Raw genomic sequence first — 18,268 nt, forward strand, 5'->3', positions numbered from 1 at the left:
AACCATGCAAATAAGATATAGTCATTACTTTGCTGCAACTCCCAGGCTAAACATGCCCTCCAATTATTGGACATATTTCAATCACTTCTCAGAAGTTAATGATCAGAGAGTAGGGGTCTCTTGAGGGTCTCTGGTGGTCATTTGAAGAACATCCCATTCCTCAAATACTCCTCTGGTAGTCAAGAGCCTCCTACACTTCCCTGCCCTTGAATGCATTCCAGCTACCTTCTTAGTACTACGCTATTCTCAAGGCTAAGGTAGCCACTTGCACACATTCATCATTGCACAGGGGAAGAGAGGGCTCAACCCTGCCTGTTAATGTTAAAGGAATTTGTGGAAAATAGGGTTATTTAATTCATGTTCTATAAATAATTATAGACTGGAAACTGTAATATATTGTATAAAGGTATGTGTGTCTGCTCAACCCGCACGTTTCACGGACTTCTGTAAAGCACCTCTCCTGATCTCCCTGGTCCAAAAATAGAAGGTGAGAACACGAGGCACTGATGAGACAATGAACACGGACCAACCTACCCCTGCCTACGTGCAGCGAAAATCATCGGGACTCCCACTGATCAAATGCTACGTGCCAGAGGGATCGTCACACACTTCTACTACGGTTAAATTACTCAAAGCAAGGACTAACTCTGGACATTAGCATGTGAATGGGCCAGGGGACCCTTTCGGGATTTAGTATAAACAAAGTTAATGGCCGGTGCTTAGTGAAAACAATGGGAGAAAGGCTGCCGAGGGGGAAATTAAGGGTATTTAAGTTAAGCCTCTAGGTGGGCAAGGTGTGAACCCAGCTAGAGACACACACGGCCAGGGTCCGTGTCTCAGGGTCACCCTTGGCTCATTTTTCCCGGGAGAAATTCTGTCAAGTAAGTGTCGCTGTTTGTGGGTTTCGTATTGTTTTGTTTTTCATTACTTAAAATTCTGTAATTTGATTCCAAATTTTGTGATTTGAATTTTAATAAACCAAATTATTGAATTTGATAATAAATTGTCCTGGCATTTATAACAGAATTCATCTTTTGTTAAACATTTTCTCAACACCTTCCTTTTCTGTGAATTGCTTCCAAGAATTTCATTAATGCACCTTGAAAATATTTTTGCTGATTGAAGCCATATTGTGTCTTTCTTTCAGGAATTAATCAAGAAAACACAAGTTGCCTACTGAAACCCTTCTGCTCCCTTCCAAATCAGTTCACTGCTCAAGCATAAACAACAGGCTCATCCCAGATTCCCTCTGTGATATATGAGGCAAAATTTTGCTGCAGCCAAAAGATGATTAGAAAAATGAAAGTTGTTGGTTCTAGGTGTTGTTATTTATGGTTTAGATTTGTTCTTGTTAATTTATGGGGCGTTGCTGTGAGCTGGGAGAAGGGCCAAGTTGAAGACCAGACCAAAAGGGTAGTAGGATAAGAGGGAAGGGGACAGAAAAGTAGGCAGTGAGGAAAGAATAGAATTCCCCAGTACCCAGCCAAAAGGGAAGGAGGACACAGTTCGCCATGGGCTGGGAAAGGCAATAAAAGAAGCATTCTGTTGGACTGTGTGTGTGTGTTTGGCTCTTGGGGAGCGAGATACACTCACAGCTCAGTTGAATCCTTACTGAGAAACAGCTCTCTTGCTTTCAGGACTTTGTCCCGGTTTAATTTAATCTAAGAGTTGGCTTCTCTCTAACATTTCTCCCCCAGCAGCTCAAAGCTGCATTGCACAGTGCTTGCTGTGTGCCAGAGAGCACAAAGCAGGCTGGCCTAGTGCCCCTGAATATTTCTGCAAGACACTCCGCATTTCACACCTTTGCTCTGGCTCAGTGCAGAATTCCAGGATTGCAGGTGCTTCCTCCCACAGCTGTGTTAGGCACTGGCTCCTGCAGATGTGACCTGACAAGCTGTCACTGCCTCACGGTGGCCTCAGTTCCCCCTGGCAGAACTGCCGTGCCTCAAGGACGCTGCCCTGTGCTGTAGCCTGGAGAGTAGCCCGGCTCTCTCCCACTGTGCCCCGAGTGCTGCACACACTGCCAGCCTTTGCCAGGCCTTACAGGGCAGCCGGCAAAAGAGTAGAAAACGTCAGCCAGGGCTCCAGCCCTCAGCATGCCTTTGCCTTTCTCTCTTCCTGTGCAGACTCCAGACAGCCAATGCCACCAGTCCATGCTGTGCCCAGCTCGGCTGTGCTTCCCCTTGGGAGAAGCCAGCTTCCACTTTTGTGGGAAACAAAGGCCAAAAATATCTCTTACCTCATATTTATTATGGATAGTAGGTAGTTGATTCTTGTGAAAAATGTGAAATGATTAATTCATGTTCTTATGGTTAATTGAAAAACTATAAAATTGTATAAATGTGTATTGTGTAAAGTATATGTTTTAGGAGACCTTGTAGCAGATGGTGAAACTAAAAATGCTGAAAAAGCAGGTGCCACCATTCAGAAAAAAACAAACGATTTACTGGAAAACCTGCAGCCTTCTCAAGTACCGGGAGGAGACTCATCAAGATAAAGTGGCCAAGCAATCCGCACCCACCTCGGCTGACACCCTCACAGATCATCAGGCATCATCATCCATGTCTCGACCATTCATCAGCCATAAGGATCTATAGAAATTGGACATTAACATATGAACTGAGAAAAGAACTCTTTTCAGCCTGGTCAGAGAAACCCTCGAATTTGAATAGCTAGTCGGGAAACAAAGGGAAGTATGGGAAAATATTGCCGAGGGCAGAATAAAGTGTATAAAAACCAAGCCCCAAATTGGGCAAATTTGTGAACCGTTGCTGGAGATAGCAGACTGCCATGTTCTGTATCTCACGGTTCACCCTTGGCATTTTCCCGGGAAAAAGACTGTCAAGTGTCTCCGCTGTTGTTGGGTTTATCGAAATTCTGTAATTCGATCTTTATTAATAAACCAAATTATTATTTTAATTGGAATATTGTATTGGCATTTATAACAATGCTGTTTTTAGCTATTTATTTAGTTAATGCTTATTGTTCTCACTGTTCACTGGCTTTAAGTAGTATATTGTGCCCTTTGGTTGTTGTACTGCCTTGTAGCCCTCTTTACCCGTTTTTCTACCCTATTGTATTTACCCTTACCCTCCGTCAGGAAACCGCCTCTGCTGCTCTGCCTCTATTGCTCCGCCTGTGCCGCTCTGTCTCTGCTGCTCCGCTGTTTCAATAACAGCTTCTAAAAGTGGTCCCTTCATCTTTCTGTAACCCCAAAATGGCACTTGCACGTACAGAACATGCAAATGAGCCTCTGTGTGACAGCACAGAGAAGAATAATCCCCTAGACTGATGGGCCAGAGATGAATTAAAATTAATAAACTATTTCCCCAGATAGGGAAAAGGAATAGCTCCCTTGAAGAGTGACTAGCAGGTGTCACCCTAACTGGTATAGAACTGGACCAGAATGGAGACCCTTAAACAGGTCTGCGAGGTCTTCCTATAGACTCCTGTGAGGATGGAAGCCCGGGATCTGCAGTGAACAGCGACAGAGCCGAATTCCTCCTTCTTGGCGTTGGACCTGGGAGCAGTGGCGGTGCACGCAACCCCTTGGGCCCCCACCCCAAAGCTGTTTTTCAATAAAGGCTTTTCAAAGGAGAAGAAGATCTCCTGGCCCTAATTTCTAACACTTTGGCTCTGAGAGTTGTGCATTTGCCCAGTCCCAAGAAGAGGCACCCAGGGCCTTGCTGCTGCCTCTTGCAGCTACACGGGCCTCCTTCCAGCCTGCCTCTGCCAGGCTCAGGCTGCTCAGGCTTTGCCAGGGCCCTGCTGGAGCTCTGCCCTGGGCAAGGCTGGGCCTGCTCTCACCTCACAGTCACTGGGCCCCTCAGTGAGCAGGGAGAGACTTGGGCCGCTGGGAAGCAGCGCAAAGCCTGGTACTGTGAACAGCACAACCCATCCAGCACACACAGATTTGAAGGTGCTGTCCAGCTTAGGCGGAGTGTGGCAAGGAAGGGAACTTTCCAGGGCTCTGGGGGTTTTAGAGGTTTTATTGACAGTCCTGCTGAAACCAAGGGCTGAAACAGAGGACCTTCGGATTCATCATCATTGTCATCATCAATCTGTCTTCCTGGTGGCCTGTTCAGGCTGACAGCTCGGAGCGCATGCCTGGTCCAGTTCTGCTGAGTCACAGCCTAATTCTTAATATTCTTTTCTCCTTAAAGGATGCTTCTGAGCTTCCTACGTCAACTATACTCTACTCTTAACTAAACAATGATCCAACAAGGAAAATTCCTATGGTCTATAGTCCTAACTAAAAACAGCTAAGCTAAGAAAATCATAAAATATTAAATTCCCTATCTTTGGCACAGCTCCTCATCAAGTCCAGGGGATGGCTGACTCTGCCTAAACATGATACATCCCACCTTTCACTCTTCAGAACAGGCGAGTCTTCCTCAGAACAGGCACACTCTTCAGAACAGGCACAGAGTCTTCCTCAGGTGCAAGCGTTTCCTCTCCAGTCTTCCTGCACTTGCCTGGCTGAGATGATCAGAGCAGCCAGGCTGGAGGCAGGCTCGCCTGAGGTCACAAATGGATGCTGCCCAGAGGAAAAAGGAAAAAAAAAGGAACCATTACTTTCCAAGATCACATCCTCACAGGCTCAAGTGGGATTCCTCGGCTAACTGAGGCTATTCCTCGGCACAAGGAGGACCGAGAGTACCATCTGCCGCTCTGCCTTTCTGTCCCGCACCTGTCTCACCCAGGCCCATGTGGCCCACAGTCCTCTTCAGCCCTTCCTGCAGGTGTCCTCACCTCACAGGGCTTTTTGCTGCTTTGCATTTTCTTACCTGCAGGAGTTCCTGAGCAGACCAGCACTGTCCTCGTCTGCCTGCAGGCAGCAGCGGAGCAAGCAATGCAGGAGAGTCGAGTGGTGCCTGGGGTTTTGCAGTTTTGGGGGCCTGTTCCTTTCTATCCGTTAAAAACCTACCAAAAAAATTGGCAGAGGACATTTTACCTGCTGATTTCCTAGCCACAACAGCTCTCTCCATACAAACCTCTCTTTTGAAGCTGCACCTTATCTTGAGATGAGGTTCCCCTCTGGTAAGGAGCTTCCCCTTCCACCATTTCCAGCCCCATGATCCCCAGGGACCAGATGTCCACTTTGGGGCCGTAGGCTTCTCCTCTCACCACTTCCGGTGCCATCCAGCTGGGAGTGCCGACCCTGGAGCTTCACTTGCTGCACTCAGAGGTGAGCTGAGAGCAGAGGCCAAAGTCAGCTGAGGAGAAAAGCAAACCCTGTCAAAGGCAGCTCCCACTGGCAAACCAGGCAAAAACACCCCTCACTCCAAGCCTGCCAAGGCCATTGTGAATCTGCCTGCAAAAGCAGCAGTACTCTGCTTCCAGGGGTTGTAGCCAGGGAAAGAAGGCACTGGCCACTTCAAAAATGCCCTCACAATTCACACACTGGCCAAGCAGCACTTCTGGGCAACTGGCACTCACCCAAAACATTCCCACAGCCCATGCTGGGAATGCCTCTTATATACAGAGGCATATAAGAGTGCCGGAACAGAGCCTAAGAAGTGCAGGGACAATGGCAGGTAGCTTACTTCAGATGCTGTTTCTCCTTCTGGTGTCATGACAGAAGCACCAAACCAAAGAAGGGAGCAAGAAATCTCTGCTCTTCTTACCCACCAGTTGACAAGGAGCATCCTGTGCAGACCAGGGGAAGCACAAGCAGGATCCCTCACCTCCCGACAGACAACGCCTATCTGTCCTTCTTCCAGGTACACTGCCCCGAGTACATCAAACAAGGTGCCACTGTCTATGAACTCCATTGCCAGCCAGACTTCCGCATCTACCAGGTAGCTGAAAGACGAAGACCACAGCATGGAGAGGGACAAATGGGCACAGCTCAGTCACCCGAGGACCTGACGCAGGTTTTTGCAACTGCTCTCCAAGTGACATATGCCAGAAGAGATTATTGCACGCCAAGTGCAACCTCCTCCCATGTACTGGGTACAAGTAGAGAAATCAGAAATAGCTCCATTTTCTGCTGCTGACAAAAAGGGTTTGTCATTTCTGGCATGCATTATCTAAAGGAACATTGACATAAGAATACCCTAACCTGTCTAAGTAGGTTACAATGTTGGGATTCCTGTTGTCCCTCATGACCAGGATTTCATTGACAACCAGCTCCTCAGACATCTCCTCTTGAAGGGTCATTTTCTTGATGGCCACCTGAAAGGACATTGAAGACCGTTTACTTGAAAAGTTGCTCCTTGCATGAGATCACAAGGAAGATGGAGTGAGTGCTTGTGCAATGATGCAGCCCAGCTGTGCCAAACTGCCCTGTTACTAGGCAGCAGAGCTTAGGAGAAGCACCAAAGCCCATCCCAAATGCATTCTGCAAGCTGAGCCTAGTCTGTGCTTCAGAGGAACAGCCTCTGCTGTTGGAGAGGCCTCCCAAAGCTCCAGCCACAGCTCACAGCAGCAGGGAAAGCGCTCCAGAGTGGCAAAACCTGCCGGTGGTGTTGGCACTTTACCTGTTGTCCTGTGCTGGTGTCAAGGGCTTTATAAACAGCTCCAAAGCCCCTAGAAAGAAAACAGCAGCAGAAAAAGCCCTTTAGTCCCTGTCACTGCAAGTAAGACTAGGCAGGAGCGATCTCCCCAGGCTTCCCACAGTCTTTAGAAAATGCCTGGCTGCAGCGTCTCTGCAGCCAATAGCACATCAGCCTGCCAGCCCTCTGCCATGCAGGGTGTCCAAGAGAACGCCAAGGTGCAACATGAAGACCAAGGGCTGCTGCAGATCTCCAATGCCCAGTTAGTTCCATACCAAACCTAAATGATGCTGTCTGTGTCTGCGTGTCTCTTTTTCTGTGTGTTTGTGTGTCTGTGTGCACGAATAGGTGTAAAAACTGGAGAAGACTAATTTTGAAAACACTATCTTTGAGAGCTGTACTTTGAGAGCAGAAAGGCAGTACTTGCAAGACAAGTTGCTCTTCTAGGCCATAAAACTGCAGGGGCAGGAAATCTTCCAGATCCTGCTCCTTGCCGCAAGCAAGACACAGCCAGTATCATGTTGCCTTTGCCGATGCCTTCTGACTGCTCTTGACTAAGCAGTCTGTTGCCTTCAGGTAGAAGGCTGGCGACCTGGTATCAAAGGACAGCACCGCGGCTGAGCCTCGCCCCAGCCCCTCCGGCCATAGACAAACACTGACACCAATATGGTGGATGGTCAAAATGGCGATTTATTAGCTGGTATCTTGGGGTTACATACTCGAAGGGGTTTTGCTACGTCACAAAGGGATGGTGGGTCTTAGTTAGTAAAGGGGAATGGAAATCTACCGAAGTTAGAGGGGAGTTGCATACCTCAGAGGGACTTTTTTCGCTTATCTCTATGGACAAGGCTGTGGATGAGGGGGAGGAAGAGCCCTAGCTGCCTTCCTGTTACATTCCGAAATCTTCCGCGGTGCCTGTGTCCTTGCCTGCCTCTCAGCAGTCCTGAGAGGTGGCAGGAGGTAAAGGCAGAGTCTGACCATGTTTGGAACTTGCCTGACTTCCTGCTTGATATTGCACCAGCGAAAGGCCCACGGTGTTGTACAAGGGGTAGGCGTCAAACTTACCCTCGTCCAAGTTCTTCAAGTGGCATGTATTTGCTCCTTGGCTCACCCAGACTCACAAAGTCCCTGAAAGACAAAGCCATGCATGCCTTCAAACAGACACACTGCTCCCCAGAGCATCCAAAATGCAGCCCCACTGTCAGGAGCTTGAGAGCTCTCTGGGGCCCAGTCACTCGCTAAGTGCCAGCCTGCTCAGGCAAAAAAAAATCTCTGCTTTTGCCTTTGGCACAGAAGGCAGCCCAGGCAGAGCCAAGCCAGTGCCAGCTGCCCTCAGAGGCAGCAGGAACACCCCAAGTGCTCTCTTGCTGCCTCAAAGAATAACAACAACTTCTGCAGAGAGGCCTAAGTGCCTCTGAGGCACTAAACCCAATGAGAAACTTCTGGCATGCCTACACCAAGACACGCAGACAACACACAGCTTTAGCAGACCAGAAATACACCACACGTACTCAGTCTCGTCAACCTCTGCTCCTCTCTCATCTCGGGCTGCTGGGCTGGGCTGCTGGACGGAGCGCCGGCAGCTGGGGGAGTGCCGGCTGCTTCAGTCCATGCTGCTGAGGCGGCACCTTGAATGGCAGAGGGGGTGTCCAGCTGCGACAAGGAAGGATTGCCCATCAGAAGGCTGGCTGGCACAGAGGCCCTGGAGAGCACATGGCAAAAGCAAGGCAAAAGGAAGATGCTGTCTGCCACCACCAGGGCTCCTCAGCTTGGAGGTTTTGGATATCCCCTACTCAAAGACAGTGGGAAAATTCCAAAGGCTACTTTGATACAGCAGCTCATGGCCAGTTCCAGGCTACATTTTATTGGCTTTGCTGCAAGATGACTGCAACCAGGTATTTACATGGTTGCAAGGATCCAAGAAGAGATCAGAGCAGGGCCCCAGAGCCTTGTTGCTTTCCTCCTTCTGGGTTCTCCTGGGCAACAAAGTCATCGCAGAACTGGTTTGCAAATGTCTGACCAGAAGGCTGGAGCAGGTCCCTTTTCTGATCTGTTTCACTGATTTCCCCTCTATATTTCAGGCTTTAGGGAGCAGCCCTTTGGAGCTGCATTCCTACCCTTCCAAGACCCACCTGCCATTTACAATGCAGAGCTGCGTAGGATTCTCCTCACCAAACTCTGCTCTGACCAAAAGGAAGTGAAGCACAGTCTACGTTGCACCTGAAGCTAATGAGTCCATGGAGAGGGGTAGGTCCCCTCCAGGGGCCAGCGTCTCCCAAGTATCCTGCAAGGCTGTGAACTGCGTCTTTGAACCGTTCCGCCCGCTCACCACAGGCAGCCTGCACCGACACTGGGCACCAAGGGGGCTCAATTCTACACCAGGAAGAATTTTATGCCGCCTCCTGTCTGATCCCAAGAGACATTCTCGGGCCCTCTCAGCATCCCAGCAAAGTGATGCCTAAAGGTCAAACTTCAGAAGCCCTTAGCCAGGGCTCCCTGCCTTGGCTGAAGCAGCACTACACCATGGCAGGCACAGAGCCCCCAGCATCTTCAGCCCTGAGCACCAAGGCCTGGGTCATCTGAAACTTGAAGCTTGGCCCTGCACCCAAGGCAGTGCCAGCCACAGGTGCCACTTACTGGCTCTGCACGTTCAGGCCATAGAGGGAGAGCAGCTGGAGGCTTGATGTCCTTTTGCTCCTCCTCAGCCTCTTCCTCAACAAGAGAGGGAGCCAGAAGAGGTGTTGACCCTGCTTTTGGGCCCTGCAGACAGAGAGCAGTGAGAGAGACTGGGAACGGTCAATCCATTAGGAGCTGGTTGCTATTGCCAATCCTTCAGGAGCTGGCTAAGCACCTGGACTAAGGAGAAACCATAGACTTAGATACCAGTGGGATTCTTAATCGCAACAACCCTATAAAGATGGGCAAATTAGGTGGTAGTCCATCTTGCTGCATTCCATCTTCCACCTGGGCTTCAGTCAGCAAGATACCTTTTGGGCTGCCACACTTGGCTTTTACCTTTTGAAAGGCTCTTCATTGGAAAGTTAGGAAAGAGCCACTGCTGCCTTTGCTACTGCCGATGCCAAGAGCCACTTGGACTGTCTTTCAGCCTCCTAGGCAGGCACTCTACACTCTATTTTCAAACAACAGTCCAAGTTCACAGCTTGCTGCACAATTCTTACATGTCAGCAACATCAGAGATTGCTTTGCCACTCACCAAAGGACAGGCTTGTCTCCATCCTGTGGTATACCCTGAAAATGGTTTATTCCCCCAAACCCCATCCATGGTTCAACCCTCATGTCTGTCAAACCCAACTGTTATCTCACCCCACACCCATCCCATGTCCATCATCCCATACCCACCTCCCCAATTCTGTTCCCCATTTGGCAATATGTTTAAACCATACCTTAGTGTTTTCCCTGATTGGTTCTCCCCCTATGGTGTGATCCCATACCCCACCCCTGAAAGTTATTGATTGGTTCCTGTTCATCTCCTGATTTTTGTACCACCCTTCTTTAAAAAGGCTTGCACTCCTTTGTTCTGGGTATTTTGTTGTCGGCTCCCTTTGGATAATAAAGTTGCTCTGGAACTGCCAATGCTTAAGACCCCGCGTGGTCCTTTATCAGCCCTCTGTTGCCACTCCTCTTCTTTTGGACCTTATCACAATCCACTCCAACTAGCCTGCTGGGGTTTAGGAGTCTGAGATTGTGATCCATTCCATGTGTCAGGTGACCTGCAGCGAGCAAGGGAAAAGGAACCAGATGCCCTTAGAAAAATTCCTGTGCTGGGGAGTCCCACAGGACAAGTCAGTCCCACCAGAGAGCATTTCTCTTTGCCAGCATCCCTCCGGGAGCACTAGTCCTTTGCACAGCAAACAAGAGAACAACAAGGACACCATACTAGGCTCTGTCTACATTTGGGTCTCTTTTGCCAGGAGAGAAATGGAAAGAGAGCCATGGAAATGTCAGTTGTTCTTTAACAGCCACAGCTTCTGTTCCACCCAAAAGAGCAAGCAGCTTTTTCCTCCTCTCTTTCCTGAATTTTATAATTTTTGCCATGAATTGCATGCACTAATTCCCATCAATATACTGAAGACAATATCCCAGGAAACTTTCCCTCAAGGCCCTTTAGCTGTGGCAGCTCCCTGCAGAAGCAGCCTGGGACAGCTCCTGGCATCAGCAGCAAACCCTAACTGGTTTGGAGTTTGCACATCATCGCCAAGGGTGATGATGCGCAACACCATAAAGGGTTAAGTCAGACTGTCAAAGTTTCTAATGGCACCATTTGGAGCAAAAGATGCTTTCCCCCACCCCTGGAGAGAATCACAGGGGTTTTGGAGGTACTTCTGAAGATCTCTCCTTAGAGTCTGCAACTTGCAGGTTGAAGCAGCAAGCTGAGGAAATTACAGACTCCACGGCCAGGCGCTCTCCCATGGAGGGACTGCCACCGCAGCAGGTTACATTGCAAATACTCTCCACCCTCCAGCCAGTACAGACGCCCCCTTTGCAGATGATGCTCTTGGCAGGAGCTTTACCAAAATGCTGGCATCTTAATGGCAATTTTGTTCCCAAATCAACTGGGTCACACGGGCATGGGCATAAGGAGCAGAGTGAAACAAGAGCCAGGTGATGTTACCCCCAGGATAAACCTTTCCTTACATGTCAGCTGGATCACGTAGTAGGCAGAATATGCCACAGAGAAGGCAGTGCAAACCACAGCACAGAATTGCCTGATCATTTCAGCAGTGCTGTGTGGGTTTGCACACTGAATGACATGCGAGGGAAAAACCGAGATTCCTCTCGCGGTGCAGGCCGTCTGCTGAGAGCTCCTTGATCACAAGGATCCTCCTGCAGCCAGCGAGCGGAAGAGCTGCTCCGCAACAGCGAGGCCTTGTGCGTGCCAGGACAACGTTGTGCTGGCAGCACTGTGACGTGGCAGCGCTCCCTTGACCTCACAAATAACAGCCGCTCTGCCTTTGTTGCCAAAGTTGTGCCCGGCAACTGAATCTTCCATACAGCTGACACAAAAGAAAAGCCCAGGAAGTTCTCCTCAGTCATGAAGCAGCAGAAAAAATGCTGATAGTCCATAATCTAGTGCTCAAGGCTTCCTGGGGGAGCTGAGAAAATGCAGCAATCCTGCAGGTCCTGTGCCCCTGTGAGAATCCTGGGAAGGAACAAGGATGTAAAGAAAGCAAAGCAAACATGACTTCTGGTGCCCAAGGCCACAACTAAAAGCAAGTGTACTTCTTCTGGCTGGCATCTTGGCTCTGAAGAACCTACCTTCTTCCGTGATATTTAGGGGACAAAAGAAGCAAAGGAAGTAACTTTCCAGGAGTATTGCAATGTACAGTTGCTTCTTACGCATGTAGCTGTATGCTGACCTTTGCTCTGACTCACTTTGGAGCCTGACTTCTCTTTGTGGCAGGGAGATGTTGGCTTATCTCCTGACTCAAAGCTCCCCTCTTCCCATTTGCTGTTTCCCTGGCATATTCACATCAGAGAACATCCAGAAGAGCTCTCCAGTGATGTGGATGCTGAAAGCCTGGTCAGAGGAGAAAGTCAGATAGATCCCAGGCATTTGCTCTGGGGGAGCTGAGAGAAGACATTCTCAACAATTTCTAATCTTTGAAAAACACTACTGTTTTTCCATCTTGTTTACTTGCAAAGATGTTTATGAAGAGGTGTTGGTTTGAATGACCAATCATGTCCATGTTGTACGAGAACAGTGTATCAAAAGGGAGTGCTTTTTAATAAATGTTGCTATTTGCCTTCCAAGAAGATTTGAAATCATATTGTTATTTCAGCTGTCCCAAATACGTAACAATATGGTGACTCTCAGGCTGCCACAGTTTTGTTGTGTTGGGGCTCTGACAGCAGCCACTGCTCTGCAATGTCCTGCAGATCTCGGGCCCAAAGGAGGCCTCTTTTGAATAGCCAAAAGGCACACTCTCACAGATGTTTGCCTAGGCTCCATGCTCCTTGTAAGATTCCTTGCAGACTTTTGGATAGCCACATCTCAACCATGAAAATGAGATACACTTGTTCCCTTCCCTTGCAAAGTCCCAAGTTAAACCCAGGAGCCAGCTTGAAAATGGAAAAAATGGACAGGCTGGGAGAGAGAAAAAAGTGCATGCAACTCCTCTGGAATCAACTCTGTTCACCCATGGAATAATGATCCTAGGCTTAGCTTGCTTTCCTGGTCACTCAGCACAAACACTGCCTCTGCAGGTGGACAGCACAGTGAATTCGAGGAGCTTAACACCAGGCTCTTCACACTTGGGATTCATAGTGCTGGACTGCACTTCCACCAGGAGGAATATCTGAAGAGAGCATGTGAGTAGGAAATAGGTTTGCCTTAGCATCCCAAGACATGCCAGGTATTTTTAGTTGTGAGCAGAGTTTTCAGAAGTAATGGTGACTTGAAGACATCTAACAGATTAGATTAGATTCTGAGTCACAGCAGTGCAGAGTGACCTTTCAACCCAACCCTTTCAAAACCAGGAATTACCAACCAAAATGGATTTTCTCAAACTTGCCCAGATTTACTTCTGCTTTGTGAGCAGATTTTCCTTAGAGCTTTTTTATTAACGTACAGATTCTCTCATTTCCCCTATTTGGCCTTAAGCACCTGGTTTTGAAATGCAGCTCAGATGCAACAGTTTCTGCTCTGTTGTATAACTTTTCTTGCACGAGATGGAAATATTTAGTTGTGCTCTGCTTTACAGCATTCTTTCTAATTGTGGGACAGAAAAAAAGACCACAGGAACTTCTCCCAGCAAGAGAAAGTATGTAGAATAGAATTATAAATATGCTCTGGCAATATTAATGCTTTAATGCTTTATACATAACTTTATTAAACTCATACTTTAGAACAAATGTTACCTAGCAGGATTTCAGCTCAATTATAGCAATTGCTTTTCAGCAGTCAAATTTTCCTGTAAGACTGGACAAGGAAAGTAATCCCTAGGAAAATGAGTTTTCCACGTACATGTGCAGCACTCTCATGTCTGAAAGGTCTGAAATGGCTCCATCATTTTGACTGAGCCCACAAGAAACTTAGTTTTTCTTGAAAAGAAATTAATCTGATCCATTAAATTATGAAATGACCTCTGAAACACCACTCCAAGGTACTATGTACTTCTAGGACCAACAGCTCCAGGGCATATCCCTGCTGTGGATAGATTCCTCAAAATTAAAATCAAGTATCCTGGGGACTCTGGAGTTCCACTCCAGAGATAACTTAGTTAAAAGTCACACCTTGAAACATATCTCCCATTAGTTTCAAAATAAAACAAAAGTCTTCCATATACATGCAATTCACAGATGAGGAGGGAGGGAGCAAGTGTGTTGGAAGAGAGGAGGAAAAAATACTATAGAACTACTCATCCTTGTCCATTACTTCACCTTAGTGTGACGCGGCCTGGCGGTGTCCTCCGAAGGCCACTGACCACCTCTGGTCAGCTGCTGCAGGTCTTCGGGGTGCCGCGTCCTTCCACGGCGAGTCGTCCTTCAAAGGACGCTCCTTGCCTCAGAGGCACAGGCACTCCCCAGTGATTCAGCTCAGTTGTGAAGCACGGTTGCTGGGGCAACTGAGCTCAGAGGCCAGCAGTGCCCTCTGAGGGGGAGCAGGTGGACCTGCTCAACCGGGCAGATCTTCTTCTTCCTCAGGCGGCGCAGAAAGGAGAGGCGAGAGTCAGATGGATCCTCCAGGGCCTTCTTTATTCTGGAGCCGACGACCTCCGAAGAACCCCGAGGGCTCTAAGTGCCCTGCTTATATAGGGACTAAAGGGGGCAGGGCCAGCCACTCAGGCCAATCAGAACAAGGATTGAGAACATGGCCAATCAAGGGAAGGATCCAAAAGTGCACCAATCAGGGTGCAGGATGACAGGGAAATGTAACTTGGACCAATAGGGAAGAAGCAATTAACATAGGGGCAAGGAATCATGGGTTTTGCTCTGGGGAGGTCGCCCTAGCAAAGTTGAACATGAACAAGGGAGACTCCCCAAAGGGGAAGACTGTTGGCTCACAGCATACTTTGTCTCCAAGGGAGAGTGCTACTCTCTTGGAGCACCTCTTGAGCTCCCACATTAGTGAACTCCTTGGTCAATAATTAAACTTATATTACAAAGTAATGAATCACTTTAATAAAGTTTTAAAGGTTACATTAACAGCTATGTTCCCTCTTCCCATACCAGTGCTCCGGGGATGGGGCACATTGTAACTCGTTTCTAATGCAGCAGAGGAATGTATTACTTCAAGTGGATTCTGTCCAAGAACACAATGTGGGTCATTCTAATTAGCAATTAAAGTTGCAAGAACTGACAATTTTGTCAGAATCCCATTTTTCCACAGATTTTTGATTCTTGTTCCAAACATTCCTTTGACAAACCAGATTGTACCTGGGACTAAATTTTCAAATACGCTCATGTTTCAGTATGTCCAACCCTCTCAGTTCCTGGGGGTTGGACATTTATGCATTTACTCAGACTTCTGATGCTGGAGGACTGCCCCCAGACACCTTCTGTAAGCAAGACCTGGGAAGGTGTCTGGGTCACCAAAAAGCTTACTGTATTCCATATCCATCTCTGCCCAGATACTGTTACTGTATGTTTAAGGCCCCAGTGGCACAGGCAAACCCAGAATTGTGGGGCAGGTGGAGGTGATGCTGTTCCCTTTAACAACGTTGGAGTACACAGGCAAAGTGCCTATTTTGCCTTTTGTCTCGCTGTCTTGCCTCTTGCCTCACTTGTTTCTTGGCTTTTGCCTTAGAGCTGAGCTAGACTGGGCAGAGGCTTCCCTTTTGAGCCCTCTTTTGCCTGATGTTATTTTGCCAAAGGCAGACACGTGTTTAGGGTGGGTTTTTCTGGGCTTTCCATAGTAGCAACTTGGCAAAGTTGCATCTCCCACTCAGAAACTCTTTCACAGTGACCTTTTCAAACCCTATAGTGAATCTTGAATGGTCCAGGGGCCAGGCTACCCCATGTCAGTGCCCACAGTGACTCTTCCTCCCTGTCCCCTCAGGCATAGGGCAGGGGGCAGCAGTGCCAGCACTGGTGGCAGGCAGAAGCAGCTGGTGGCAGTGCTGACCTGCACATGCTGGCTCTTCTCATCTGTGACTAGAACTGTTCTGTAAGCTCCAGTCTTCCTGGGAGGGTTTGCTGCCACCCTTTGTTTCTCAGACTGCATGGCCACCTATGAAGGCCACTGTGTTGAGGGGAGGGTCAGACACCATTTTCCTTTGGTCTCCCTGTGGCAGGCGCCATCTTGGAAGGGGTATTTCCACCATTTTCGGTTTCTTCTTTTTCTGTGGGGGATTTGTGAGATTTAGCAATTCTGTATCTAGTGATTATTTACTGGGGATTTTTGCCTGTTTCAATTTTGCTTGCTAGTAAATTGCTATTCTTTCACCGATATATATTTGTATTTAATTTCACCTTATTGGTGGAAAGGGATTGGTTAAAACAAAGGAGGAGAACTAATTTTTGAGTGTTCTCCTTTAAACTGCCTTAGGTGAGGCTGATTCCTGAAGATGCTGTGGACTTCAATGACCCCAGGTTTCATCACTTCATCTGAAGTGTGAAAAATGCATATTATATGGCTCTACACAAATATTTTCTATATGTATTATGCTAGGTTGAAAAGTTATGCTGTATTAACATTTTAATAATATAGTAAATGTAGTTTTGTATTTAACATTAAGCTTTAGTAGTTAAAACAGAAACTATGTGTGTGTGGTATTATTTTTATTAGCTCGGGAAAAGGAGAAGATAATCAGGGGGTTCTTCGCACAGAGATAACAATTACAGAAACCCCTAAATTTTCCAGAGGAGAGGGCTTTATGGCGTTCCTTATCAACAGAAATGAACCTCTTCAAGCCTGACTTAGACTCAAAGGTACCTGGGGGTTAACAGAAATTTTTTGACAAGTACCAGATGGATTTCTTGTTTTAAATAAAATATATGCATAATCATGAAGTGTTTTGTATATGCTATAGGTTACTCCTCTTAAGGAGTAAATTCTCTTTTAACGGGGTCCTTTTCCTGGCTCACTTTTGTCCAGGAAGAGGTACCCAGCCCAGGCTGTAACTCTTTGCTGTTATTGTCTCATTAATTGTCCTAACTCTTATTGTTTAACCTTTATTACTATATTTCTATTATTATTTTTATAACCATTTTATTTTTATTAAACTTTTATAAATTTCTAAAACAAGTGATTGGCGTTTATTACATGAAGTGATGATGAGAGTCCCTGAGAGGCTGCAGGATTCAGGTAGGTCCCTGCCTTGGCCTCTTGTTGGACTGAAGAGAATCCTGGGGACTAGGGGCCCGTCTCTTTTTAGTGTGCCAGGGCCTCCTGGATGAGCAGGTCCTGACCTGGCTGCGAGAGGAGGGGCTGCGGCTATAGCCCTGGGCAGAGGGACCTGCCATCACTGCCCTCCCCAGCTCTTCCTGGGGTTGGTCCCACTCTGTGGGGACAGGCACAAATGGTGTAGAACTGCAACTTCCACAGAGGGCAGCTTCTGATGTATCAGCTTCCTCCTCCATATTGGAGCTTGTAGGGCTGCTGGCAGAAATCCCCTTGTAGGAGCTGCTGGAGCTGGAGCTGGCAAACCTGATGTTGGCTGAAGGTCTGTGGGTTTCCTCCTTGTCGGCATGGGAGTGCAGCAGTCTCTCAGCTTCCTCACTGCACTGCCCCACAATGATATTGATGAGGCCATGAACCAGTTGTACCGTGCCTTCCCCTAGGCTGTTCTGCAGCCTCAGGACCAAGGTCTGCACATCCAGACCATAGACACAGAGATCATTCAGGATGCTGCTCTCTGCAGCCTGTACCAGCCACCACCTCTCCCGGAATATTCTCTGCAGCTTTTGGCACAGCCAGGGCAGCATGGGGTCCAGGAGATGCTGTTGTCGTTGGAAAAGTTCTGCCCATACCTCAGGCAGGATGTCACCCATGCCGGCTGAGGTGGGGATGGTGTCTCCTGTAGAGACAATGGAGGGGACACCACAGGATATTGTCTCCTGTTGAGAAGATGGAGGGGACACCACAGGGTAATGGCAGCCATTTCCCCCCATCACTGGGGCCACTGTCAACTCTCCAGGAGTTCCTCCTGCCTGGCTGCTGGCTTCTGGTGACTCTCTGGAGAGAGTAATGATACTCTGTAGATAGTCTCCTTCACTCTGCTCAGAGAATCTGATAGATCTTACCAGTGTTCTGCAGAGTGGGCATGATGGATTTCTCAGTGCCCATCTCAGGATGCAGCCCAGGCAGAACTGGTGGTGACAGGGCAGAGCAGAAGCTGTATCATTCTGAGTGCCCTGGCAGATAGGACAACTCCAGTTTGTTTCCATGGCCTTTTCTGTGCTCTGCAGCATGCTCGGGAGAGCTGAGGACCAGGAGCTGCTCCCTCTTGTTGGTGTCATGCAAAGCAGTGTTTGACTATGTGAGAACCCTCCTGATTGTCCCAGGAAGGGGAAGAAGAAATGTCCAGCCCTGTCAAGGACACCATCTTGGGTGCATGAACCCAATCACCTGCCCCAGTCTAGGAGGATGTTTTCCTGCACAGCCAACCTTCGCTGCTGCAAACACCTGTGGTGCCCAAGTGACTAAGCCAGGCAGGGCCAGGGAAACCGTACTGATGGCTCCAAGAGCTGCCAAAGGCAGCCCCCAATACCCCACCCAGCACTGCAAGAAGCCTGGCTAGACCCTCCAGACCATGCTCAGCAGGAGTCAAGCCTGGAGTCAAATTGACTCAGATTCTGCCAGTGCACAA

At 48.2% G+C, this 18,268-nt stretch overlaps 1 protein-coding gene across 1 annotated transcript; it reads right to left on the bottom strand.

Annotated features, from left to right (window-relative positions):
• Positions 1 to 2,619: 2,619 nt before the first annotated feature.
• Positions 2,620 to 13,211, bottom strand: LOC134564426 (serine/threonine-protein kinase PAK 1-like). Its single transcript, XM_063423279.1, has 5 exons — positions 9,135 to 13,211; positions 7,563 to 8,150; positions 6,483 to 6,531; positions 6,065 to 6,177; positions 2,620 to 5,805 (listed from the first exon to the last, which is right to left on the bottom strand). The coding sequence occupies exons 2-5, from the start codon at positions 7,640 to 7,642 to the stop codon at positions 5,436 to 5,438; spliced, it is 612 nt and encodes a 203-aa protein (XP_063279349.1). The 5' UTR covers positions 7,643 to 8,150; positions 9,135 to 13,211; the 3' UTR covers positions 2,620 to 5,435.
• Positions 13,212 to 18,268: the final 5,057 nt, after the last annotated feature.

The sequence above is a fragment of the Prinia subflava genome, chromosome Z, assembly GCF_021018805.1.
Source record: "Prinia subflava isolate CZ2003 ecotype Zambia chromosome Z, Cam_Psub_1.2, whole genome shotgun sequence".
In the NCBI taxonomy this organism is placed as follows: Eukaryota; Metazoa; Chordata; class Aves; order Passeriformes; family Cisticolidae; genus Prinia; species Prinia subflava.

What these genes read in the sequence shown, in the direction of transcription:
- LOC134564426 (XM_063423279.1), bottom strand. Translation starts at nt 7,642, where the DNA reads ATGGCTTTGTCTTTCAGGGACTTTGTGAGTCTGGGTGAGCCAAGGAGC. An exon ending in CTTGAAGAACTTGGACGAGG is followed by an intron (nt 6,532 to 7,562) that starts GTAAGTTTGACG and finishes TTTTCTTTCTAG; the next exon opens with GGGCTTTGGAGCTGTTTATA. An exon ending in ATTGTAACCTACTTAGACAG is followed by an intron (nt 5,806 to 6,064) that starts GTTAGGGTATTC and finishes TTCGTCTTTCAG; the next exon opens with CTACCTGGTAGATGCGGAAG.